Source organism: Tubulanus polymorphus, chromosome 2 (genome assembly GCF_964204645.1).
Source record: "Tubulanus polymorphus chromosome 2, tnTubPoly1.2, whole genome shotgun sequence".
NCBI lineage: Eukaryota > Metazoa > Nemertea > Palaeonemertea > Tubulaniformes > Tubulanidae > Tubulanus > Tubulanus polymorphus.
Genome location: NC_134026.1, coordinates 8,264,935 through 8,285,620, shown reverse-complemented (window position 1 = coordinate 8,285,620; position 20,686 = coordinate 8,264,935). Strand labels below are relative to the sequence as shown.

Below are 20,686 nucleotides of genomic sequence, written 5' to 3'. Positions count from 1 at the left end.
ATATTAGCAAAAATATTCGTTAAAATTTCATTGTGGGTACGTATCAAAACGACAGGCCTACGCTCGAATACAGAAAGACACAGTTAAGTTTGTGATCTATTTCTAAAAAGAAACATACATTTTCATCACGTCCACGCAACGTAAAGAGTGTTGTCTCGCGTAATAATGACGAGGCCCCGTCGTTGACTATACAAAATATTTTCATTTATCTTGAAATAGGGATTTATCCTATATACTACCTATTTGATTGGAAGATTTGATTTGTTTTGATTTGTTGTCCCCTACAAACCTACCAAACCAGCCGAATGCGAAACAGGGGGTTTGATTTTGAAATCGGAAATCGAAGTACAGTTGTGTGATCGGCGGTGGCGTAATTCGAAATTTTAGGCGCTGCACTCGTCCTCCGAAAATCTTTTGGAGAAAACCCATTCCAGTCATGTCGTTGATGTTGAATGGCTTTATTTCTGAATTCTACAAATGGAAATCTGGAATTTGCTAATGAAGCCATAAGTATATCGTGTATTTGATAGAATTGACACGAAGAGTCTACGCGATGGTATTTCTTTATCGCTAAGTAAAGTTTATCTCTGGATTTGTGTAGGTTATTTGGCAAATCACCTATACGGTGACAAAAACCTATCGCGACATTATCTGATTTATAGGCGTAATAAAATTGCTGGCGTTCTTGTTTTGAGCGTCTGAAAGTGGCGATTTGAGAGTTTTTGAGTGTTTTTTGACATGATCTACGCGTTTTAATGTACTAGGTAACCCATTATTGAATTATCGGCGATCAAACCCGCTATAAATTATGATAGCAACGAGCTAGGACCGCTGTCAGTTTCGAGTTTGAACTTCCAAACTACTCGTAATAAACACTTATTCATTGACGTGCTGTTCATCTTGTACACACTAGTTGTATTCGATGACGTCTTGTTGATGACAGGTAGGATGAATCTCCTTTTTCTTTTTGTATTTTGTAGTAGTCGTCATCATAGTGACTATATAACGTAGGCCTACCGATATGTACATCGTTTATCACTTGATGAACATTTAAAGGCTAAAGCGATATCTTGTTTCCTTGATTAGGTACGTGGAAAGATATCGGACCAATATATGTAAAAAAGAAGTTTACGTTTAATTGCATTTTATGGAGTTGTTTTTCTAATCAAAATCAACCCCGGTATACCGCCCACATCGGAGCAGAACGATTTTGGCGGTAGAGAGAGTATATGGGCGGTGTATCGGGGATGTTTTGCTATGCATTTATATAGAGATGTATGCTACATTAAGAAACCTGGCGGTAGGCGGGGTGGCGGTATATGGGAGGGTGGTATATCGGGGGTTGACTGTATTCTTCAATGTGCGCTCTACCGTAACGTGGCCCACGGCTCCCAATACCAACCGATGAAAATTGACGCATTCGCAGATATAAGCCGGCCACGATATTTTCCTACTTCAGCAAAAAAGTGTTATCAAACTGTTTAAGTGCACTGTAGCCAGTTCAAACTTTTGTCAAGATCAAACCTGGTCAAAACATTTCTTTCGGGAAACGCTTTATCAAGAAATACTTGCAAAATGTGGCATTCGAACCTAGCTTGCGACAGAATTGCGCATGCGTGTTTAATAGCCGTCCTATATGATATATGTCCCCAGTTCTTGCGGCGCGTTATTGAAACTGGCCAAAACGAGAGTTTTCGGGACTGGGCGTCGCTGGACCGTACATCATATAAATTTGAGTATGGACGACGACTTTTTTCTAGTTATTGTCGTAATGTATTTTTATATATCGTGAAATTCGATGCGGAGATGGCAGGGGCGTATGCGGGAGGGGTCCTTCGAACCCCCCAAAATCTGAAAAAGATACGCATTTTTAATGCACCATGAGAATCACAATTATGATCAAGAGATTTTTCTTGCACATTTTCGAAAGATTTAGTCCGATAAATTGCATTTTATGATTAATCATTCATTATCAATATTTGAAAATGTGTTATTTTTTCATGCGTCAATCAAGTTAGCTTTCTTGTTCAATATTCCATAGCCCTGTTGCATTATTATATATATATATATACCACCCGTTTTAAACATCCCCGGAAAACACAATTGAGTGGGAAAATCGATAATTTCATCAGACGATCTCGGTGTTTAAACAGTTGGCGTGCTGGCACAAATTTTCACATTTTCATACCAGAATATAGAATATCGCGGATATTGGACGAGAAATCCACTAAAACCGTTCGTTTTCGCCGCATCGAACAAACACGGCCGTGACTGACGATCAGATCAAATATTATTTCTGTTGCTCTGTGTGTGTCGACGCGTCGGGGCAATTATCATCGATCCGTGATCTACGCGGCCTCGGCGTTCCCGCGTTCAAAAACGCGTTACGATCTTTCGTATACGGCACGACAATAAACTGCCTTGGAAATTGAGAAAATTTAATTACCGGTCGTTGTTATAGTAACGGCGTATAACGATGGTTTACGCAAGATGAGCGACGATTTCCGCCCGAAGTTCACTCCTTCAAAATGTAATCATGACCGATATTGCTATTGATCATAGAATGAAATAATAATCCGTACGAATGAATCCAGTCTTTAGTCCTTTAAAATGTTATTTCACTTGGAATAGGTTAGTTTTGTGCAGATGGGCGGTTTAGCGATGTCAATTTCAAGTTCCGACTGTGGAGCTACATGCATATCAAGTCCCTAATTTTGACCAACAAATTCCCAGACGATAGGATCAGGATATACGATTTGCTAAGATTCAATCAACAACATAAACAAAATCGAAAAAACGATCGGTTTTTTCGAAAATCGTCAAAAGAGTCAGAAAAAGTTTGGATTCTAAAATACCGGGATGAAAGTTCATATGCGGGCGAAAATCTGGACAAATATTTTCCTTCTCAATAACACTTCGGTTTCGCGTGTAAACATTAGCGTTGTTTTCTTTAAAGGAAAAAATGAAGACCACACATGAACTATAGGGGCCTTCTTTTCCGTATGATCACAAATTGGTCAAAATTGAAGAACTAGATTTTATGATCTCTAGCGAAGACAAGAATTGAAGTTGTATAGAATGCAATTCTGATAATCTACACTTTCATCAGTGTCTGGGGGTTTTATACCTGTTTTCGTCTGCAAGTTTTGTTGAGCGATTTGACGGCTTTTCAGCGTTCCGCACCTGCAACGCTTGTACACGCAGTAATCGGAGAGCTTTCTCGATTATCTCGGCGCGGCAGCCATGTGTTCGGAGATCTGGTTAGAAATTCCCTGAGCTACAGGTGTATGTTACTTATTTCAGAGGTAGAGTCGTTGCACTCCGCTGACCGAGCAAATCTCTCTTCATCGTTAAGTGTTGTTCCTTCAATTGGATCTCTAGGCTTCGATATTTAATTTCTAATTGTTTGCTAAGGATTTCGTCACTCCTCGCGAGATTATCATTTTTAGACGTGGACAGATCCAGATTCAGGTTCAGGCGTTAGGTCTAGCGAAAGTTAATGTTTGAATTAGAGTTAAAGTTTTTTTATTCATCATAGCGATGATAACAAGGTTATTTTGATTGGCTACCGGCATTGGAACGTACGTATATATATAAATTTTATGTTGTGACGGCCTGCGATTGGAAATTGGAATTTATCTCCGATTTAGATCCGAGTGGGTCTTCTAAAACGCTGAAAAGTGAAAGCAACCCACCTAATGAAAGGGAAAGTAGCAAAAGGCCACCCCCTGTTCGTACGCCTGTTGGGTATTTAATCTAATGAATCACCATACAGGCGGTGCTACTTGATGGTGCTGCCATCTGGTTTAACTGTAAGAGGATTTTTTATTTGCGCAACTCCGTAATAACATAGATTTACTACCAGCCTACATACACTACTCGAGAAACAAAATAAATGGTTTTCTGCATTTAGCGAGACGCGAACCATGTAAACACCCCATCAAACTTCCATCTCTATCCAAATTAACAAATTGCCTGGTGAGCCGCCTCGGCACCGCCTGCGCTGGCGGAATTAGTGCCGCGCGGTCGAGATTTTATTAGAAAATATAAATCAACGTCTGACACAAACATTTGTCAGGCCGGCTATCGAGCATTTAGTTAACAATGTACAATTGTAAAGCAAGACATCATTACAATATCATTACGTGATAACCACTTGAGAGAAACTAATATATTTTCGTTGGGAAGTGCCTGAGGTGTTTGGGCGCGGAAGCAGATGTGCGAGGATTGAGAAGATGAATTTTTAGGACCGGTTAGCGTACAAAAAGATTCCTGAAACGAAGTATCGCAGATAATATGGGCTCTTTTTGAATAGCTGGTTCGTGTTTCGTTTTCGAAAACAAATAATACATAATTCTTGATGACCTTCTTTTTGCCCTACGATTTCTCGGGTGAAACAAGGCTTTCATTCGCGAAGTTTTAAACTCAAGAACCGAGAGAGAAAATGTGAAGAATAGATTGCGCGCGCAATTTCTAATCGGCGAAGTTATTTTCCTATAGACGCGTCAGCTAAGTAAAAAGTCATGCTTTAAGAAGAAAGCTATTAACAGTCAGACAAAAATATCAGCTGTCCGTCAAAAGTCAAACTCGATGAAATATCTCGGATAGGATGCTGTCAATTTAACGGGAAGTGCCGAGTTCTTCGCCGTTTGCCGGGATATTATTGGCGTTCTCGGTTACAAACAACGGCCGTTATTCTGCGTGAAACGTGTTAAACAGTGAAAGCTTATTCCGCCTCCTGTGGCTTCGATGAATGAACTCGCCCTTGCTCTGTGTGTGCAATTGCGAGAGTTCGAACGCTAGCAAAGCGGATGGAGGCTGCGCGTTGCTCGCTATGTTACTCCGGGTGACGGGAACGCCAAAATCGAAAATGCTTAGTAACAGCAAACCTATCCAGACTGTCAAAAGTTGAATACGACTGTTACATATCCAAATATCTGACAAGTAAGTAACTTATAAATAGTCTAGCATGTGTTGTTTTGTATGATCTTCAGACTGACGTATAGTAGTTTTTTTCCGTAGTCGTCGGATTGACCCGCTGGCGAAATACACACTTTCTATAGCGCGCATTACAAGAAACGCCTCGGAACCCCCCGGGGCTCTGTCAGCTTTAGCCCCGCCACTTAGGTTGCGCGAGAGAAAAATACTCGGTATTTCATGCAGAAGTGTATTGAAAACCAATTATAGACCGTCCAAGCGTTTGAGGCCTTATTTCCATAAAAATGAAAGGTCCTATTGTCCGCCAGGCATGGGCTGGCTTCACAAAGGCAGGGATTATTATATGCGGCAGATGAAGACAGATTTGTTCAGTTAAGAAAAGGGGACGGCGGCGCGCATGCAGACATTCGCATATTATCGTTTGCTAAAACGCGTAATGTATGGATTTATAATACGGGCAACTGAACATTGCGCTAGATTCACTTAGATTAGTAAATAAAACGTACGTTCGCATAGACGTATATGTTAACAAATGGATAGCTTTGACGCAAAACGTGGGTAAGCATAAAACATCTATGTATATGTATTAGAAACAGATGCTATTTCGTGAATTCGAGGAAGATTTGGTCGCAGATTTCGACACCGAATGTACTGTTAATTTTAGAAGTGACCTCTCCGATTTATGCGCAGAGTTTACGCTATTATCAATGCCCGTGCGTGTATATCTAGTCGATTGCATTATCTGAGATGACAAATGCATATCATTTTGACAGGTCCGTTGATGGATCGGCCGTAAACATGTAAACGGCGACGGATTTTTGGCCATTTTTAATTTCGTAATTTTGACCGAGGCTTTAAGATATAAAGATTGCGCTTCATCTACACTGCCCGCAACCCGGACATCGCAGGGACAGAGTAATAATGTTAACATGTTAATCGTTAAGAAACTTTCGAAGGTTTTTCTATGTAAAATACATTCATACCCGCAGGCGCTTGCAGTCTCTCGGAAATAGTTCCCCTATAACCATTACATCGACGTAGGAACGGACTCGAAATCATGTCGATCTAACGCTATTTTCAAAAAATCTCATTTCAGTTTTTTCAACTAGAAGATATGGCTATGTTGACCATGTATCGTCATTGGAGTGGATTATTACTATATTTATTCGTCATAATAAATATTTGTCGGGCTTATGGTAAGTAATTACTTTCTTACGTAATTAAACTGTACACTCATCATCGAATGTGATTAAGCACGTTTGAATACGTAGACTTATATACATTAATTAAGCTGTTACCAACACAGTGTGTGCAATTCTTCCGTTTCATTACCTTTTATATAACCTTATATTAAAAGCAACTGCGATGTCTACATGTAATCTGAATCTCCGTTATTCAGCCGTTTTAATTGAAAAACCCGAATTAGATTGTGTTGAAATCCGCGGCGATTTTGAGCCTCGTAGATAGATAGATAGATAGATTTATTGCTCACAAAATTTACAAATTTGCGGAAAACAAAAGCCAGTTACGAAATACATTATAATACATATTATAGACAAAGAAAATTGACAGTACATACAATTAGTAGACATATATGCAACGAGCGCACTATATGATATTTATAACATTGCACTGAAGTAACAAAGTATCTGAAACATTTCTGTACGTATAAAAAATGAGGTATTTAAATTTTACGCCAGTTGAACGAAATAGCTCTTTAAATCATTAAGAAACATTTGTGTCCGGTAGAACACAAACCATGAACTCGGATTTTATTGAATCAAAAATGAGATTTATACATTCGATTTCACCTCGGATTATAACGAGCTATCGGTTGTGGTTCTCTCATTCATCGATGTTCGTTGTACCGATCTTGCACTGTAAGATAAGCAAACGTGTTGCCTTGAGAAAAGATTTTTTTTCTCATGATCATGGGTTGGTATTAAAGAGCCTTTTTAGAAATGTCACGAGAACGGTCTAGTTTTGACACTACGCAAAATTGATCACGTGTAATCGTTCGTTCGTTCGCGCGGTATAGTTTGGCTCCGATGATTTCACCATGGTTTGATGCATCACATGTTTGTGAAATAAAATCGAGAGACACCGCCAGCTATCATTTCTCAATCTCGCAAAATGTTCAGACGCACCAGAAAATGCAGTATGATAAATTATGATTGATGGCCAGCCAGGATTGACAGTGCAGCCAGATCCGAATTGCTGCAAATCTGCAGGTATCGTGCGCCATGCCGTGCATGCATGCTACAAACAGATATGGTGCCGTAATGACACAAAAGATCGATCCATTTAAGAGCAATTTAATTTTTCAGTGTCTTTGCTGAAAAGGCATATGGGGATCTAGCCATTGCAAATTCGTTTAGTAATTGCTCAAATTCTAACCTAGATCCTTGGAAGTGGGTTCGATTCCCGCAAGTTCGGTAGGATTATAAACTTAGTATTGGGAATGTCTGAATTGCTAATTTTTGGCCACGTATCCTAAATTTTCGTTTGTCGACGCTTTATTTACGGCGTTAATTGTTCAACATTCCTGGTGATTGACAGGCCAGGTCATAGTGCTATAGTGTAAATGTAGAGATATCTGATATATGCATTAGACATTGACAAACAATGATAAGATTTACACAGCGATTTGGCAGATCTGGTGAAGTAAATAGAGCTATTTTATGCAGCTTATGATGAGAATGAAAACGCAAATTTGCGTCTAAATCCGACATGAGAATTTAGAATTTAGATATGTAGTTATTTGATAAGCTTGGCAGAAGACTCGGGACATACACCGATCCGCGAAAAACGGATGCTGGGTACTCTCAAAATCAAGTATCAGTAAATCAGAATCGATGCTTTCGACTGCGAAGGACAATGGACCGCGTAATAGGCTTCGGGCAGCGTATGAATACCCAATCCCAATGAATATCGAGAGGCCAATCAAAATATAATAATCATAACGCTAATTGGTCTGGTCTGTGCGAATAATAATGGACGTATAGCGGCCGATCGTGACATAGATCGAACCGAGCGAAATTATCATCCTATCAGAAGAACGGAAAACAACTGTTCTCGTCGAGTAAATGAGACAGAAATTGTTTCGCGCGACCATCTGTGCCCGAAGATCTATATAGTACAGATGGTAAACACACTGCAAACATTGTCAAGTTTTTCTGACAGCTTCAGGGGTAAATGTTTGCGAATATCTTTCTCCAATGTCAAGGCCGAAATTGCGCGTGTAACTTTCTCGTACATAACGCACCCGATACAGTGTTGGCCTGATATTAGAAAATTGCAAAACGCTTGTTTAGAATAGGCCGGATTTGAAATCTATATACGGTCAACCAAACTAAGCCAACGTGAATCATGGTTTATGGTCTTTCCTGGTTCATAGACCATCACTCGGTAGAAGGCACTCTAGGTATTCATAGTTTAATCTTTATCCAGTGGCGAGGTTTGTCATCAAACTAATAAATATCTTCGAGTTCAATGTGACGATATATGTCAGACAAATTACACGGCTTCTCATACTGCATTACGGGCTAATGGGGCAATTCATAGCGCTATAAATCACCCTAAATAGAAAATACATTTGTTCACAGCTAAGTTCGAGTGTGAAAGCCACGGATTGTTTCTGAGGTATCATAGTACAAGATTTATGCCTGCCCTTATCACCCGAGTAATTTGTAGTCGTTCGCTAACAGCAGAAGTGACAATAATTTTATGGCCCACATTATCGAGTTGTCAATGGCGTCGCATTGTGCGTCAGGTGCCAAGCCACAATGAAAAAACCCACAGTCATAAATTAAACCCCTTACACTCTCTTGCGCAGGAAATTATTTATGGCTTTTCCGACGTCGATATGGTCTTCATAGAGGTCTGGATCGTCAGAAAGACATACGTTAGCCTATAATGACTGCATCGACACGATTTATTCATTATTCACTAGCATTCGTAGTAACATACGTCAATTCTTACGATAGCTCTAGCTATTTTAAGACCATTTTTACAAGTAAATGAAACTGACTTGAAATGACACGAATAGGCCGTGTTGGGCTGGTGATAGCCATTCTGTGACTGCGCAGATGGGCTGACTTCCGATCGTCGCACATGGCGACAAGTATACGTATATCGCGAGTTCATAACCTCGTCGATCGCGTATGTAGGTTACAAAGGTTATTCTCGAATCGCGTTTAGCTCATGGATTGGGGTACTTGTCGTCCATCAGGTGAATTATTTCATCAATTAGGCGATAGCGGGACCGACGAGTGTGTTGACTATCTCCTTGATTGAAGTGATTTGATGTTACGTGTATTTATATACACAACGTTGGACTACGTAGATATAGCTACGGGCAATTATTCATATATATGCGCATATACATGCTCGCCGAGTCGATGTTTCTCCTTAAAAGGAGAATGTTAATTGAATGTGTCACTATAGTAGTGCTTATGATCACTATCTGAAAGTGGAGGTGCTTGCATGTCAGTCACATCAAAAACCAGTTATCATATCTCACACACTTCCCGTGAAGACTTGTCAAGAGAAATCAAGATTGTTGAACAAGTCGCGCAGTACACACACACACACACACCAAGTCTTATCTCCTGTGCTGCAGTGAAGAAATCAGCTACGAAAAAAACGTCTACACAACTCTTAAAAACTAGTCGCCTACCATTTGAATTAGAATTTCTCAATAGATTCGAAATATTTGTCGCCTACAACGTTAGGATTTAGGTTATGGTTACTATCTTCATCTTGTTCGGTAGAAATTGTCTGCTTTAAAAGATATGTTATAACTATATATGTTTATATCGATTTGTTTAGTATGGCTTTTCAGTTGAACAAATGAATCTGTTTAGTTTAGATATTAGAAAGAATTCGACAAGATTTCGGAGATGTTGCCCCCTCCATCTCGAAAGTGCGACCATAACGCGCGAAACGATGTCGAATTGGGATTACGGGTCATTTTTAGACTAAGGATTTGTATGTATGTACGGTACTTGGAAACATTTCGTCGAAATGTACAGCTCCAAGTAACGACTGTTGGCGTATTTCGATGTGGACGAAAGAGGGGGTTTTACATTGTTAGCTTTCGGCTGTATTGTGATGGTTTTTTGTCGAAGAATCTTTAGAAACGCTGTGAATGGGCGCTGTCAGCGTCGTCTCCGACCTGAATGGACGCGCTGTCAAATGAACAAAACTTGTAACTAGTTTAGGGTTCAAACTTGAAGAGACCGAGCACAAAAACTTCATGCTGGCCTATTTCAGTCTCGTTGGCATTCGGCATTCATGTTCGGCCTTTATGAAAACATAGCCCCCGTAGAAAACCGCCACCGACCCGGGCTTTTGTTTCGGCGGACCGCGAGCCAAATTGAGTTAGGCGTTCGTATATTTCAATCGAAAAGCCTTTGTACACAAGGGGAAATAATCCCGTGAAATTCTGAACGGAAATTTTATACCACTCCTTGAAAGTTGTAATGTCAATAGTACAATGTTGTCTTTCGTGTCAATCTGTTGTGTTCGGCTTATGGAGTAATATTTATACGCGATCATACTGTTTTGTGTCAAACATAGAGGGACGATTTCCTGTTGTGCCGATACCTTGCTAAATAATCCATATATATCTAAGCATTATTATCTTGCAAGAGCATTCCTAGATCTCACGGTCCGAATATTGTCTTGAAAATTTGGAGTGACCACACAAGACTGTGCGACTGATCCCTGATTTCAGGCCCTTTCCGAGGGGGGCGGGGGTGGTGTAGGTGATAGCGAACATACGCCCTAAAATCGTCACAGTTCCCTTCGGAAAGTCAGTATAAGAAAAATTAGGTCAAGATTTTTCGAAATCTCGATACAATTTTAATGGTTTTTAAAATGAGAAGTCATCCATTCTCAAAGGATCAAAAAAGCTCGGCACCGTCGTGGATGTTAGCAAAATCGGATAAGTCTGCGCAATCTGAACCGGATGTATTGACTGAAGGTCTTTCAAATCTTATTGAAAATCGAAATTGCTTCTGACGCATCTTTCCTTGACAGGCACTGAGCCTGATAACGTCGCGAAACTGGAGAAAGTCTCGATTTCATCAGGTTCGAATCCCGGTCGAAACCTCGCATTTCGCAATAAATTACACACTATAAATACGTACGCGTGTGGTTTATTCTTATTTATCAACTCGACATCAATCGATATTCTTATATTAATCAAACATAATTTCTTGCGAAGGATTTCATCTGACAGTGGACGCTTTAATTAAAACTTACAGATTTATCGGTTATCTATTAACAGCGCATTAGGAATACATTAAGATCGCGCACACGTGCATGCTTGCATGCGTGCACGCGATGGATTTTTTTCTCTGTCGGCAGATGCCTCGCCCTTGCCCTGAATATTAAAAACGTAATGACGCCTGCCTTGGGGCAGATATTGTAATATTCGGTGTCTAGATTTGGGAACACCTTTATCTACGACTTTTGTAGTGTTTTTGAGGACCTAAACGCGCTCTCGAGCACTCACAGACAAAGACACATTCGACATTCACAGGAATCGATACTTATTCTCTAACTTTCTCTGATCGTTTACAAAATTACTTTTGCCAACACGAAATAAAGAAAATCTATCGCATATGTTTGAACGAAACAGTAATGATTTTTCCGATGCTTTAATTCCGACTGCGGCATGCGTGTATACTGATTGAATACTATACAAGGCCGGAGCCGGCGACATTCGAAGTCGATTCATATTTCGCTTGGGAAAATATGAAAATGCCACGCCGGATAAAAGATGCATTGAAAAACGCTCCATTCACGATTCAATCCTAAAAATATTCAGGAAGACGCATTATGGTTGTGCAGTGCACGATTTGAATGACAATCGACGCTTCGGCTGCGCGTATTCGAAAATGGCGACTGCGAAATGAGTAAAATTAATCCCGAATAAGCTGTCAGTCAAACGGACAAACGGATATTCGGGGTTCGTGTCATTTCGCGTCTGCCAAAATATTTTTTAATGCAAATCGGTCCGTTTAAGGTAGACGATTTCAGACAATACGCAATCTTTCTCTGACACTCTTTGATTTTTTGATGTCTTTAAAAATGCACCATCGATTTACGTATTACGTCACGCGACGAATTCGCCGAAGATCGCTTTCGAGGAAGATATTCAAATTCATTTCATTCATCATAAATCAAAAGTGCATGATTATAAATGAAAAAAAAAGATCAAGGAAAAAAAGAAACAACATATCTATAGAGCGACAAAATACAAATACGATTTTCTAGAGGTGATATTTACGAGTCCATGATATATAATTTTCGTGAAATATACTGACAATTTGTTTGTTAGGAATAAATGAATGGCCGAATGAATGTATATAGGTTTAAATTTACAAAGTTATATTCAATTCGTAGGTCATCTTTAAGTTTACAAGGAGAAAATGAGTTTTGTCGCTAATACGTTACGGGCGGCGCGAAGTGTTTGACTATAGAATGGGGTTTTTTAAAATCCTTTTTTTCAATCGTACCATAATTGGCGGTGGTGAGGAAACGTTTGTCACACTACTCCCCTTAAGCCACGACACCTAGACGACACCCACGACACCTAGAGACGTAAAATTTAACTGTAAACAAATGGTAAACCGAAAATATTCTATTCTATTCTATATTAGATTCTATTTTTCAAGGTCCTTGCATATCCTTGAATTTGAGCAAAATGCCCAAAACTCCTTGAAAACTCCTTGAATTTTGAGAAATTAGCAATTAAGAAAGTTTTAGGCCTATACACACATATTCCACCTAATTGAACTGTTTACTGAGATAAACAGTACCGATTTAGGAGGAGTCTGCAGTAATTGGGATATGAAGGTGAGGCATACACTCATCGAAAATTTTCTCCTTGAAGTGTCCTTGAATTCTGGAATGACTGATCTGAGAGACCCTATGCTAGTACGAATGAAAATTGTCTGAATTGGAGAAATCTACCGATAAGTATTTAGTTTTCAACTATCTCGAAAATCGATGAATTCTAACCGTCATTACGAAAAGCAAATCAACTTTATACTTCACGAAAGCATATAAATAGCTTTCTTATTTGAAAGATTGATGATTGGTGCTTTTTAATTCTAATCAAAAAAGAAAATGTTTAAATTTTGATTTTTATTTGCTGCTAAAACTGAGAGAACCGCGAGAGCAATAATCAGGTTATTTTTTAAGGTTTTCAACTATTCTGTTTCAATTATAGTGAAATTGGCCCAACGGGACGTAACTTTTAATTATTAATCGCTTGCATAATGGTTTCAACTCAAACGACGACCGGAATAAGATTTGGGACCCTGGGAATCATTGGATGTCCCAGCTTTAAATCCCTCAGCGACACTCATACAGTCCATTATAACCGAACTAATGAAATTAATGGCCCATAAGCGATCAACACTTAATGTCGAGCAGGAAAAAACAATCCTGAGTCAGCTATTTGAGCTCCGTGGACGGCATTATATCACTTTTACACCGTGATAACGTATTTTTGTCGCCGTAAAGACCGTTAGAATAATGTTTATGTACATCAGTACCTGTTATGCGTTATTTTAATGGGTGCTGTGTGTGTCGATGTGCACTACGTCATCGATATTGGCGTTTAGAAATCGCAATTACAATTGTGTATTTTGACGCCTTGAAAAATACCATTGCTTGATATTGTCGACAATGAATAATATATCATACGTTATATGATATCAAGGATCAATAAAGTTATTTCGGATTTGAATATATCGATAATTGAATTGAATTGACCGGCAACCAGTCTAGCCCCGATGTATTCACGCAGTGCACATCCTCTCAAAAAGTAATCATTGAAATTTATCAAAGATAAGATAATGATAGTAGTTATGAAATATGTTTAATTACAAAATAAACGCCAAAATGCGCAATTATAATTGTTATTTTGAAACGCCAATATTGATGACGTAGTGCACATCGATTCAAAGAACCCCTTCGAGTAACGCGGGTATCAATGTATATAAACATTATTTACCATCGACAATTTTAAGCAATTTTAAGTTATTTTCTAAGGCGTCAATACACTTTCACGTTAGTTTTCTTGTTTAGCCTTGCGTCCGGACATCTCGTGATCTTCCTCATGGAATCATGGTTTTTTTTCAGACCGTACATTGCATATTTTGCTGTTCCCATTCAGATCGCATAGTCGGAAACGACAATTGCGATATTGTGAACTAACAATCTCTAATTTTTATATTTCGCCCGTTTACGAAGTTCACCCGATGAGGAATTCAAACACTGCAGCTTATCGATGATTTTGATATTAAACATCGTCTACTTGTTATCAATGGCCGCCAGCTAAACAACACTTTTGTGTTGGCTTTTTGCAGTTGGAGGCTCGCATTCAAGTGTATAAAAGCTGTTCTTTTCTATCACGGCTTCGGGCTGTCAATTCGTAAACTGTTGATGTTCGCGAGCCGTTCAACGTGCAACATCCGGTGAGTTAAGTTTCAAGAGGAAAATGCCATAGGTAGCCTTCACACGTAACGCAGAATATATAGCCTGTTTTCGCCGACACGTCAAAATCGATGCCGGCGTTTTAATGAAAAAGCCTAAATTTAGAAAGCATTTATAGTTATCTAAATGTCATTCTACGTCGAGTTATACCAAGACATAAAGTTTTGGTTCTGTTAACTCTTTCACTCGGCAAACGAAGTGGCCATCTTGACGCCGAGTATGTCAGTTGATGATATCTGCAAGCCGATGCCATTAGAAAGCGAAGAGGATTGCTCCGACCGGCTACTTCTTCGTCGCTCTCCAATAACTATCCTCCGGATGATGTAGTGGTTCCTTTTAGACGGCCGTTTCTGAAGGGTAAACAGAATTTTTCTACCGGTTTCCATTTACGCTGCCACGCACTTCAGCCCTAATGTATCCGAGCCTGATAAAAACATCTAAACATAAATATTTTAGACCTCGAACACAAATATTAGACATTTGTCGGGAAACGCCGTGAGTGTAACCAGTTGTGGTAACTAATCTTTTGTTTAGAGATTCGGTATATCCAGTCGCTTTCGGTGTCAAATTGAAGTATTTGTGAGTAAAGATGCCTGTATGCTAATTGTCTATCGGTGCAAGAAGGTGTTGTTATCAAACACTTTCTGTATAAACGAACCAGTTACGAACTGTCATTATTCGGTAGATATTCCGAGTAAACTTTGTGGCATTTTTGATGGCGAATGTACCACATAGCTCTCATTCAACGATCACCGAAATATTTCTACACCCGTTGTTACCATAACCTACGTATCAGAAAAAAGTCTACGTATAGCGCGCCACTAGGGCATTGCGAACTAGGGTTTATTTTTCCACTTATTCGAGGGATAAGTCGAAGGCCTATCAATCAAGACATGCTATCTATCAGCAACAGGATTCGATCACACGAACGATACGATTCGTTCAAGTGGAATCGAAAGTTGTTTTCGTAGATTCTGTTATCGATGGTATAGGGCGGTAACCCGATCGTTGGCTGTCAGATGAGCCGGTTAAAAAAGCCATCATTCGCGTAACGAAAACCACACAGTCCGGTTACCGACTAAATTATCGAAAGCTTCTGAGACATCATCCTGCCCATCTGTGCACTGACAAATAATGTGTAAGGCGCAAGATGGAAAAACGGTACGGTTAACATCGCCGCATCAAATGCTACAAGTTATCGTTCGTTAGCTGTATAGCCGTTTAACATGCCTTACTCTGCCTTACTCAATCCTGTTCGGGTATAGATAAGCTGACAATACGCTGACATAACATGATGAATCTTCTTCGACGGAGCAGCGTTCGCTGATCAAAAATTCTATCCCGCAATGCGATTATTTTCGGTTATATATATAAATATATATATTCGCATATCTTACAAGCACAGTGCAAGATTGGTTCGCCCGATGATCGGTTGAAAATCGACAGTTTAGATGTCGGTAGCTAACCTTCTGCCCTTAGCTGGGCCCGGCTGAATAAAGGCTGACTTATGTCGACCGATACCGACGCAACTGAGAGCAACCGCGATCGTAGCCTAGCTTATATCATGTCGACTGCGCTCCGATTCCCAGCAAAAACCTGACTGTTATAGCGACTATAGACATTGCAGAAATGGGAACTTATCATGATTCTGGGTGCTTGGATTCATACGGTTCTGGGTGCGTGGATCCCTAAAGGGACAAAAAGTCTCTATTGGCTTTCCGAGCATATGTATGTTTCAGCACCTTTTTTATAATCGCATATCATTTATACTAGGTGAATAAATATGATAATTCTTTTTTTTGTTGTAAAATTGGATCCAGACTTTTGTTCTGAAAATCTGCTTTCGTTTTGTTTTTAGTACGAACTGTACAAAATTCTCTGAGTTGATAGTCGGATCGTTTGAATCATCTTCGAACCGCCTAGTCGGTGGTGGAGAAGGCAAAATCAGCCAGCCGGTGCGATCGCGCTATAAGACAGTCTGTGCCATCGTCACCAAGATTAATGAACGCATAATTGGAGTTATAAATCACTGCAATATCTGTGGATAAACATTCGCAAACCAGACGACAATAGAACATATTAATACGAGCTAGAAACTCGCGGCGGCATTCACCTTACCCGGGGCATATATTATCAGTATTTAATGACCGGCACATCTGTGGTCAGCATTATTTACGTCCGCGACACTTTTATCCTGTAAACGAATTTTGCGCAGATTATGCTAAGCTTTGCGTTTTACTGCGCAAATTGACGACGACGGGATGATTGACGGCTTAATAGTTTCGGTGTGATGGGGAAAAAGTTTGAAAAGTGTTTCCCCATTTTTCTTATGTTTTTGGAAAAATCGATTGATACAGTTAGCTATAATCTTCTAGACAATAAATTGATTTCACATTTGGCATTTACCACGAAATATTTACAAACTCAAAGTGATCCTTACTTATAAAATAAAAGTTGCTAGAATGGTAGATATTCGGAGTGCTCGTCAGTAAAATTGGTATAACGTTCAACCTTTTAGTAACCACGTTGCAGCCATGTGGTGCGGTTGTAAGCAATACGGTTTCGTTGATAAACCTCGCCGATATAGTTTACCCTCGGATACTAACGTTATGGAAGGCAACGCGATTATTTTCTCCGAGCTGGATTATGCCAGAGAATAAAACAAAGATCTCCTAATCGTATCCGGTATACAAAATCTCTCTGAAACGCTATTCCGAAGAAAAAGAAAGAACACTTTCTTCGATTTGAAGGGATCTCCAAAGTCTGTATGGTAACAGGATTGGATCTACGCGCTCTAGGCTTCAGATAAGACCAAGTTGAGTCAATTTCAGTCTTTAGACTGTCCATGAACTGTCATATCAACGAGCTCGAGATGATTGTTCGTATAGGTCAGATCCAAGCCATGTGGTATACAGAAGAAATGCCACCGGAAAAAAATGCCACAAAATTTTGCACCATAGGAAAAATGCTATCGGTAAAAATGCGACTTTTTGTATAGTAGGAAAATAAATTTGCGACTAACTATTGTATTTGGCTGTATTTTAGTACCCCTTAAGTTTCCCCGCTTTAGATTTCTTCAGTTTGTTGCCGATTTGTACGTGTTTAACTGCTTTGAAAACGGCCAGAAACATTAGAAACGACGTATGATGTTTCTTTGACTAGGGTGAAAGTAGAAAGGCAGAATATTTGCATGTACTGAGCGCCGTATATATCACTGTATGATATGTAGCAGTAGACCTCTCGAGGATGACTTATAGGTGTCAGATGTCTGAGTTAAACATCTCGACAGTCACCAAGATGAGAAGCACTTCGCAGCGCGGTGATTATGTGCGAAATAACGACTCGTGTATGCTTGACACATCAGATCTGCCGCAACGTTACTTATACATTTCTGCCGAGTCGCCTGTATTTAAGCGTTTCTAGCGAGATGTGCGCGATTGAAGAGTTTTGACGCGTTGATGACGGGAATCTGATGGCGCTACGGCGTGGATCTGTTTGAAAATTTAAAAAAAAGACAACACAATCTGCTCTTCAAAGTTGATGGCTGTCTGAATGTCCCCATCGGGAAAATAAAATCGAAAGACGTTGAAAAACATCGGAGCTTGAATTTCCATATAAAAAGTCTGGTGAAAGCGGACCAAATACACAAGCACAATAGCTTGATTTCGTGATTTTTTGGCGCAGAATTTCATTTTGGAAAAAAGTTGGGAAATTTAGATCATTTAGGAAATTTAGCTTATAAATTCAACTTGCAAAGCGGGCCAAATGCACCTGCTGAAATATACAGACACAATTGCTATTTTTCTTGATTTTCTCGAGGCAGAATTTCATCACTTAATAATGCCGACATTCGAGATGTTTGCCGAAACACTTCTGCCATTGTCGTGGTGCGATAAGTGTGTATTACGTCATCAGATTGTGTAGTAGGTCGGAATTGCAGCACTACGGTCGGTCGATGATTCTATTAAGTGAATATTGAATTACTTTCATTAGTTTCCCGATTGCTCTAGAAGTCAGGTTAATTGCGTGCCAAATCGTATTGCATAACTTCCGAGCATGTCTCGGTGGCAGTTTCCAGGCAGCCGATATCTTATTTACCTGCTCAATCTAATTCGAGCAAAGTTCCTCTATTTATACAGTTAAAACAAACTTGCGCTGAGAAAAAAGCTTCGAACAATTTGGTGAAATTAGGTTTCTGAACGTCGCTTCCTTCTCTTCGATTCTATGTGTTTATAAATCTGTGAAAATAGGGAAAAACAGAACAATCAAAGTATTTGGGTATTTGGCAAGAAAATGGCTCTATACCTTTACCAAAATCGATAGAGACTTAACTGAATTCTGAGTTTGCACCAGCTTTAGCATTTGTGTTTAGAAATCTGTGAAAATATGGAAAAACAGAACGATCAAAGTATTTGGGTTTAAGCAAGTAAATGGCTCTATGCCTTCACCAAAATCGATAGAGACTTAACTGAATTCTTCTGAGTTTGCACCAGCTTTAGCATTTGTGTTTAGAAATCTGTGAAAATATGGAAAACAGAACAATCAAAGTATTTGGGCATAAAGCAAGTAAGGCCCTACCGACCTTCACCGAAAGCGATAGAAGCTTAACTAAATTCCCTTTGAATATGTGTTTAGAAATCTGTGAAAATAGGGAAACAACAGAACTTGGCGAAGAAAATGGCGCGTATACAAATTCGATAGCGAATTAACTTCATCCTGAGTTTGCGCCAGCTTTTGTATTTAGTGAAAAATATAAAATTTAGATAAACCATGTTTGAAATGTACAAGTATAAAAAATCATCTTCTTTATCCGTCTTCCATTTACGTATAGGTATATCGAAGTCCGGCGTCGGTCGCGAATCAATTTCATAAATATTTTTACATTCTCGTTCATAATGCCGTTTAAGCTGCGACGTGTTCATTAGATTTAATAACACGGTTGATGCAATTCCCCGTAGTAATATACCGTAATCACAGAATTCGGCATCTTCGCCGCTGTTCCGTAGTAAACTGACGTTAATTGACATGTGGCTGGACAGCCTCATTTACATATCAATTAAAATTTGCATTTAATCAAGCTCGGGCCGTATTACGACGCCGTAAATATGTGAAAACACGTTTTCCATCCAGTGTCAATCACGCGAGTGTAATTCAATTTGAGCACGCAAACAAGAAATTTGTCGCAGTCACGTCGGGTTTTTTTTCTGCAGTCGATTCTCTATTCGAAGGATCAATCTATAGATCCCGATATATGTTGAATATATGGCTGAATTTTGAAATGATACTTTGTATCTCATAATCAACAGGATCCGGTTCCGTAGTTCTGAGTTAGAGTTAACTCATAGTTAAAATTAGTTTATTTTCAATGAGTTATCTCTTAACTCACAACATTTGTGACAACAGTTATAACCACAGTTACTGTGGAACTGGGTCCTGGGTGGGTTATTTTGTAAACTGCAATAACATTTGTAATCAGTTCACTTCTATAGCTGCCGGGTCTCTTATGGTTAACTTGATCGTGATTTTAAAAAAGTAGTGTACAGGGTAGTCTATAATGGCGGCCGACTGGGCCAACTTTAAAGCAGAAAGTAGAAATAACGGAATAAACTTTCAAGCCTTATAATTTCAGATCGAAAGTCAAACTAAAACCGAAATATTCTCACAGCATTATGTAATCGGCTTTGAATTCTAAGCAAATCCAATACATAATTGGATGAAAATACTTGAATTGAAAAAAAGGAATTTTCAGGGTAGATTGGTTGTCGTATGGGTCAATTTTTAAGCTCGGCATAAATGAGAACAAAGTATGATTTTTTTTAGCCTTTATCAAACGAATATAAGCATAAAACGCATTCTCAAATGCTACCGTTATAGTTTTGAAAAGAAAATAAACCGCTTCCTCCTAGCTGTCACATATGTGTGCATCAAATGCGAATTCAACCGGTGAAAATTAAAAGAAGTCCATTTCTTTTCAAACGCAGAAAACTACAATTCTACCAGAAATGAAAACACATGTATGGCATGAACAGATATACAATACGTCGAGCCTATATGCAATTTCTAAACGATAAATTGGATTTTCTTTGTTATTTCGAGAACTGGTTTGTTTATGTACGATCAGCAGGTAACCCAAATACCTGACAGCGATCTTTAGACAGCCAGGGCGCTTGTCATTTTCCTATGATCAGGCTATTGCACAATAATGCCAGGACTGTGAATAACTTATCCCGGGCCC

At 39.3% G+C, this 20,686-nt stretch overlaps 1 protein-coding gene across 2 annotated transcripts in view; it reads left to right on the top strand.

Moving 5' to 3' along the window:
- The first annotated feature begins 889 nt into the window (after window positions 1-889).
- The window catches only part of LOC141899450 (fibroblast growth factor receptor-like 1), a 41,117-nt gene continuing 21,320 nt past the window's right edge, over window positions 890-20,686 (top strand). Inside the window, exons 1-2 of one of the 2 annotated variants that reach the window (XM_074785762.1) lie at window positions 890-943; window positions 6,035-6,134. In XM_074785762.1, coding sequence (XP_074641863.1) covers window positions 6,053-6,134 — 82 coding nt within the window. In that variant the 5' untranslated portion in view covers window positions 890-943; window positions 6,035-6,052. Of the gene's footprint in view, window positions 944-6,030; window positions 6,135-20,686 lie in introns of those variants that run through there. The other variant, XM_074785763.1, reaches the window with a different exon arrangement.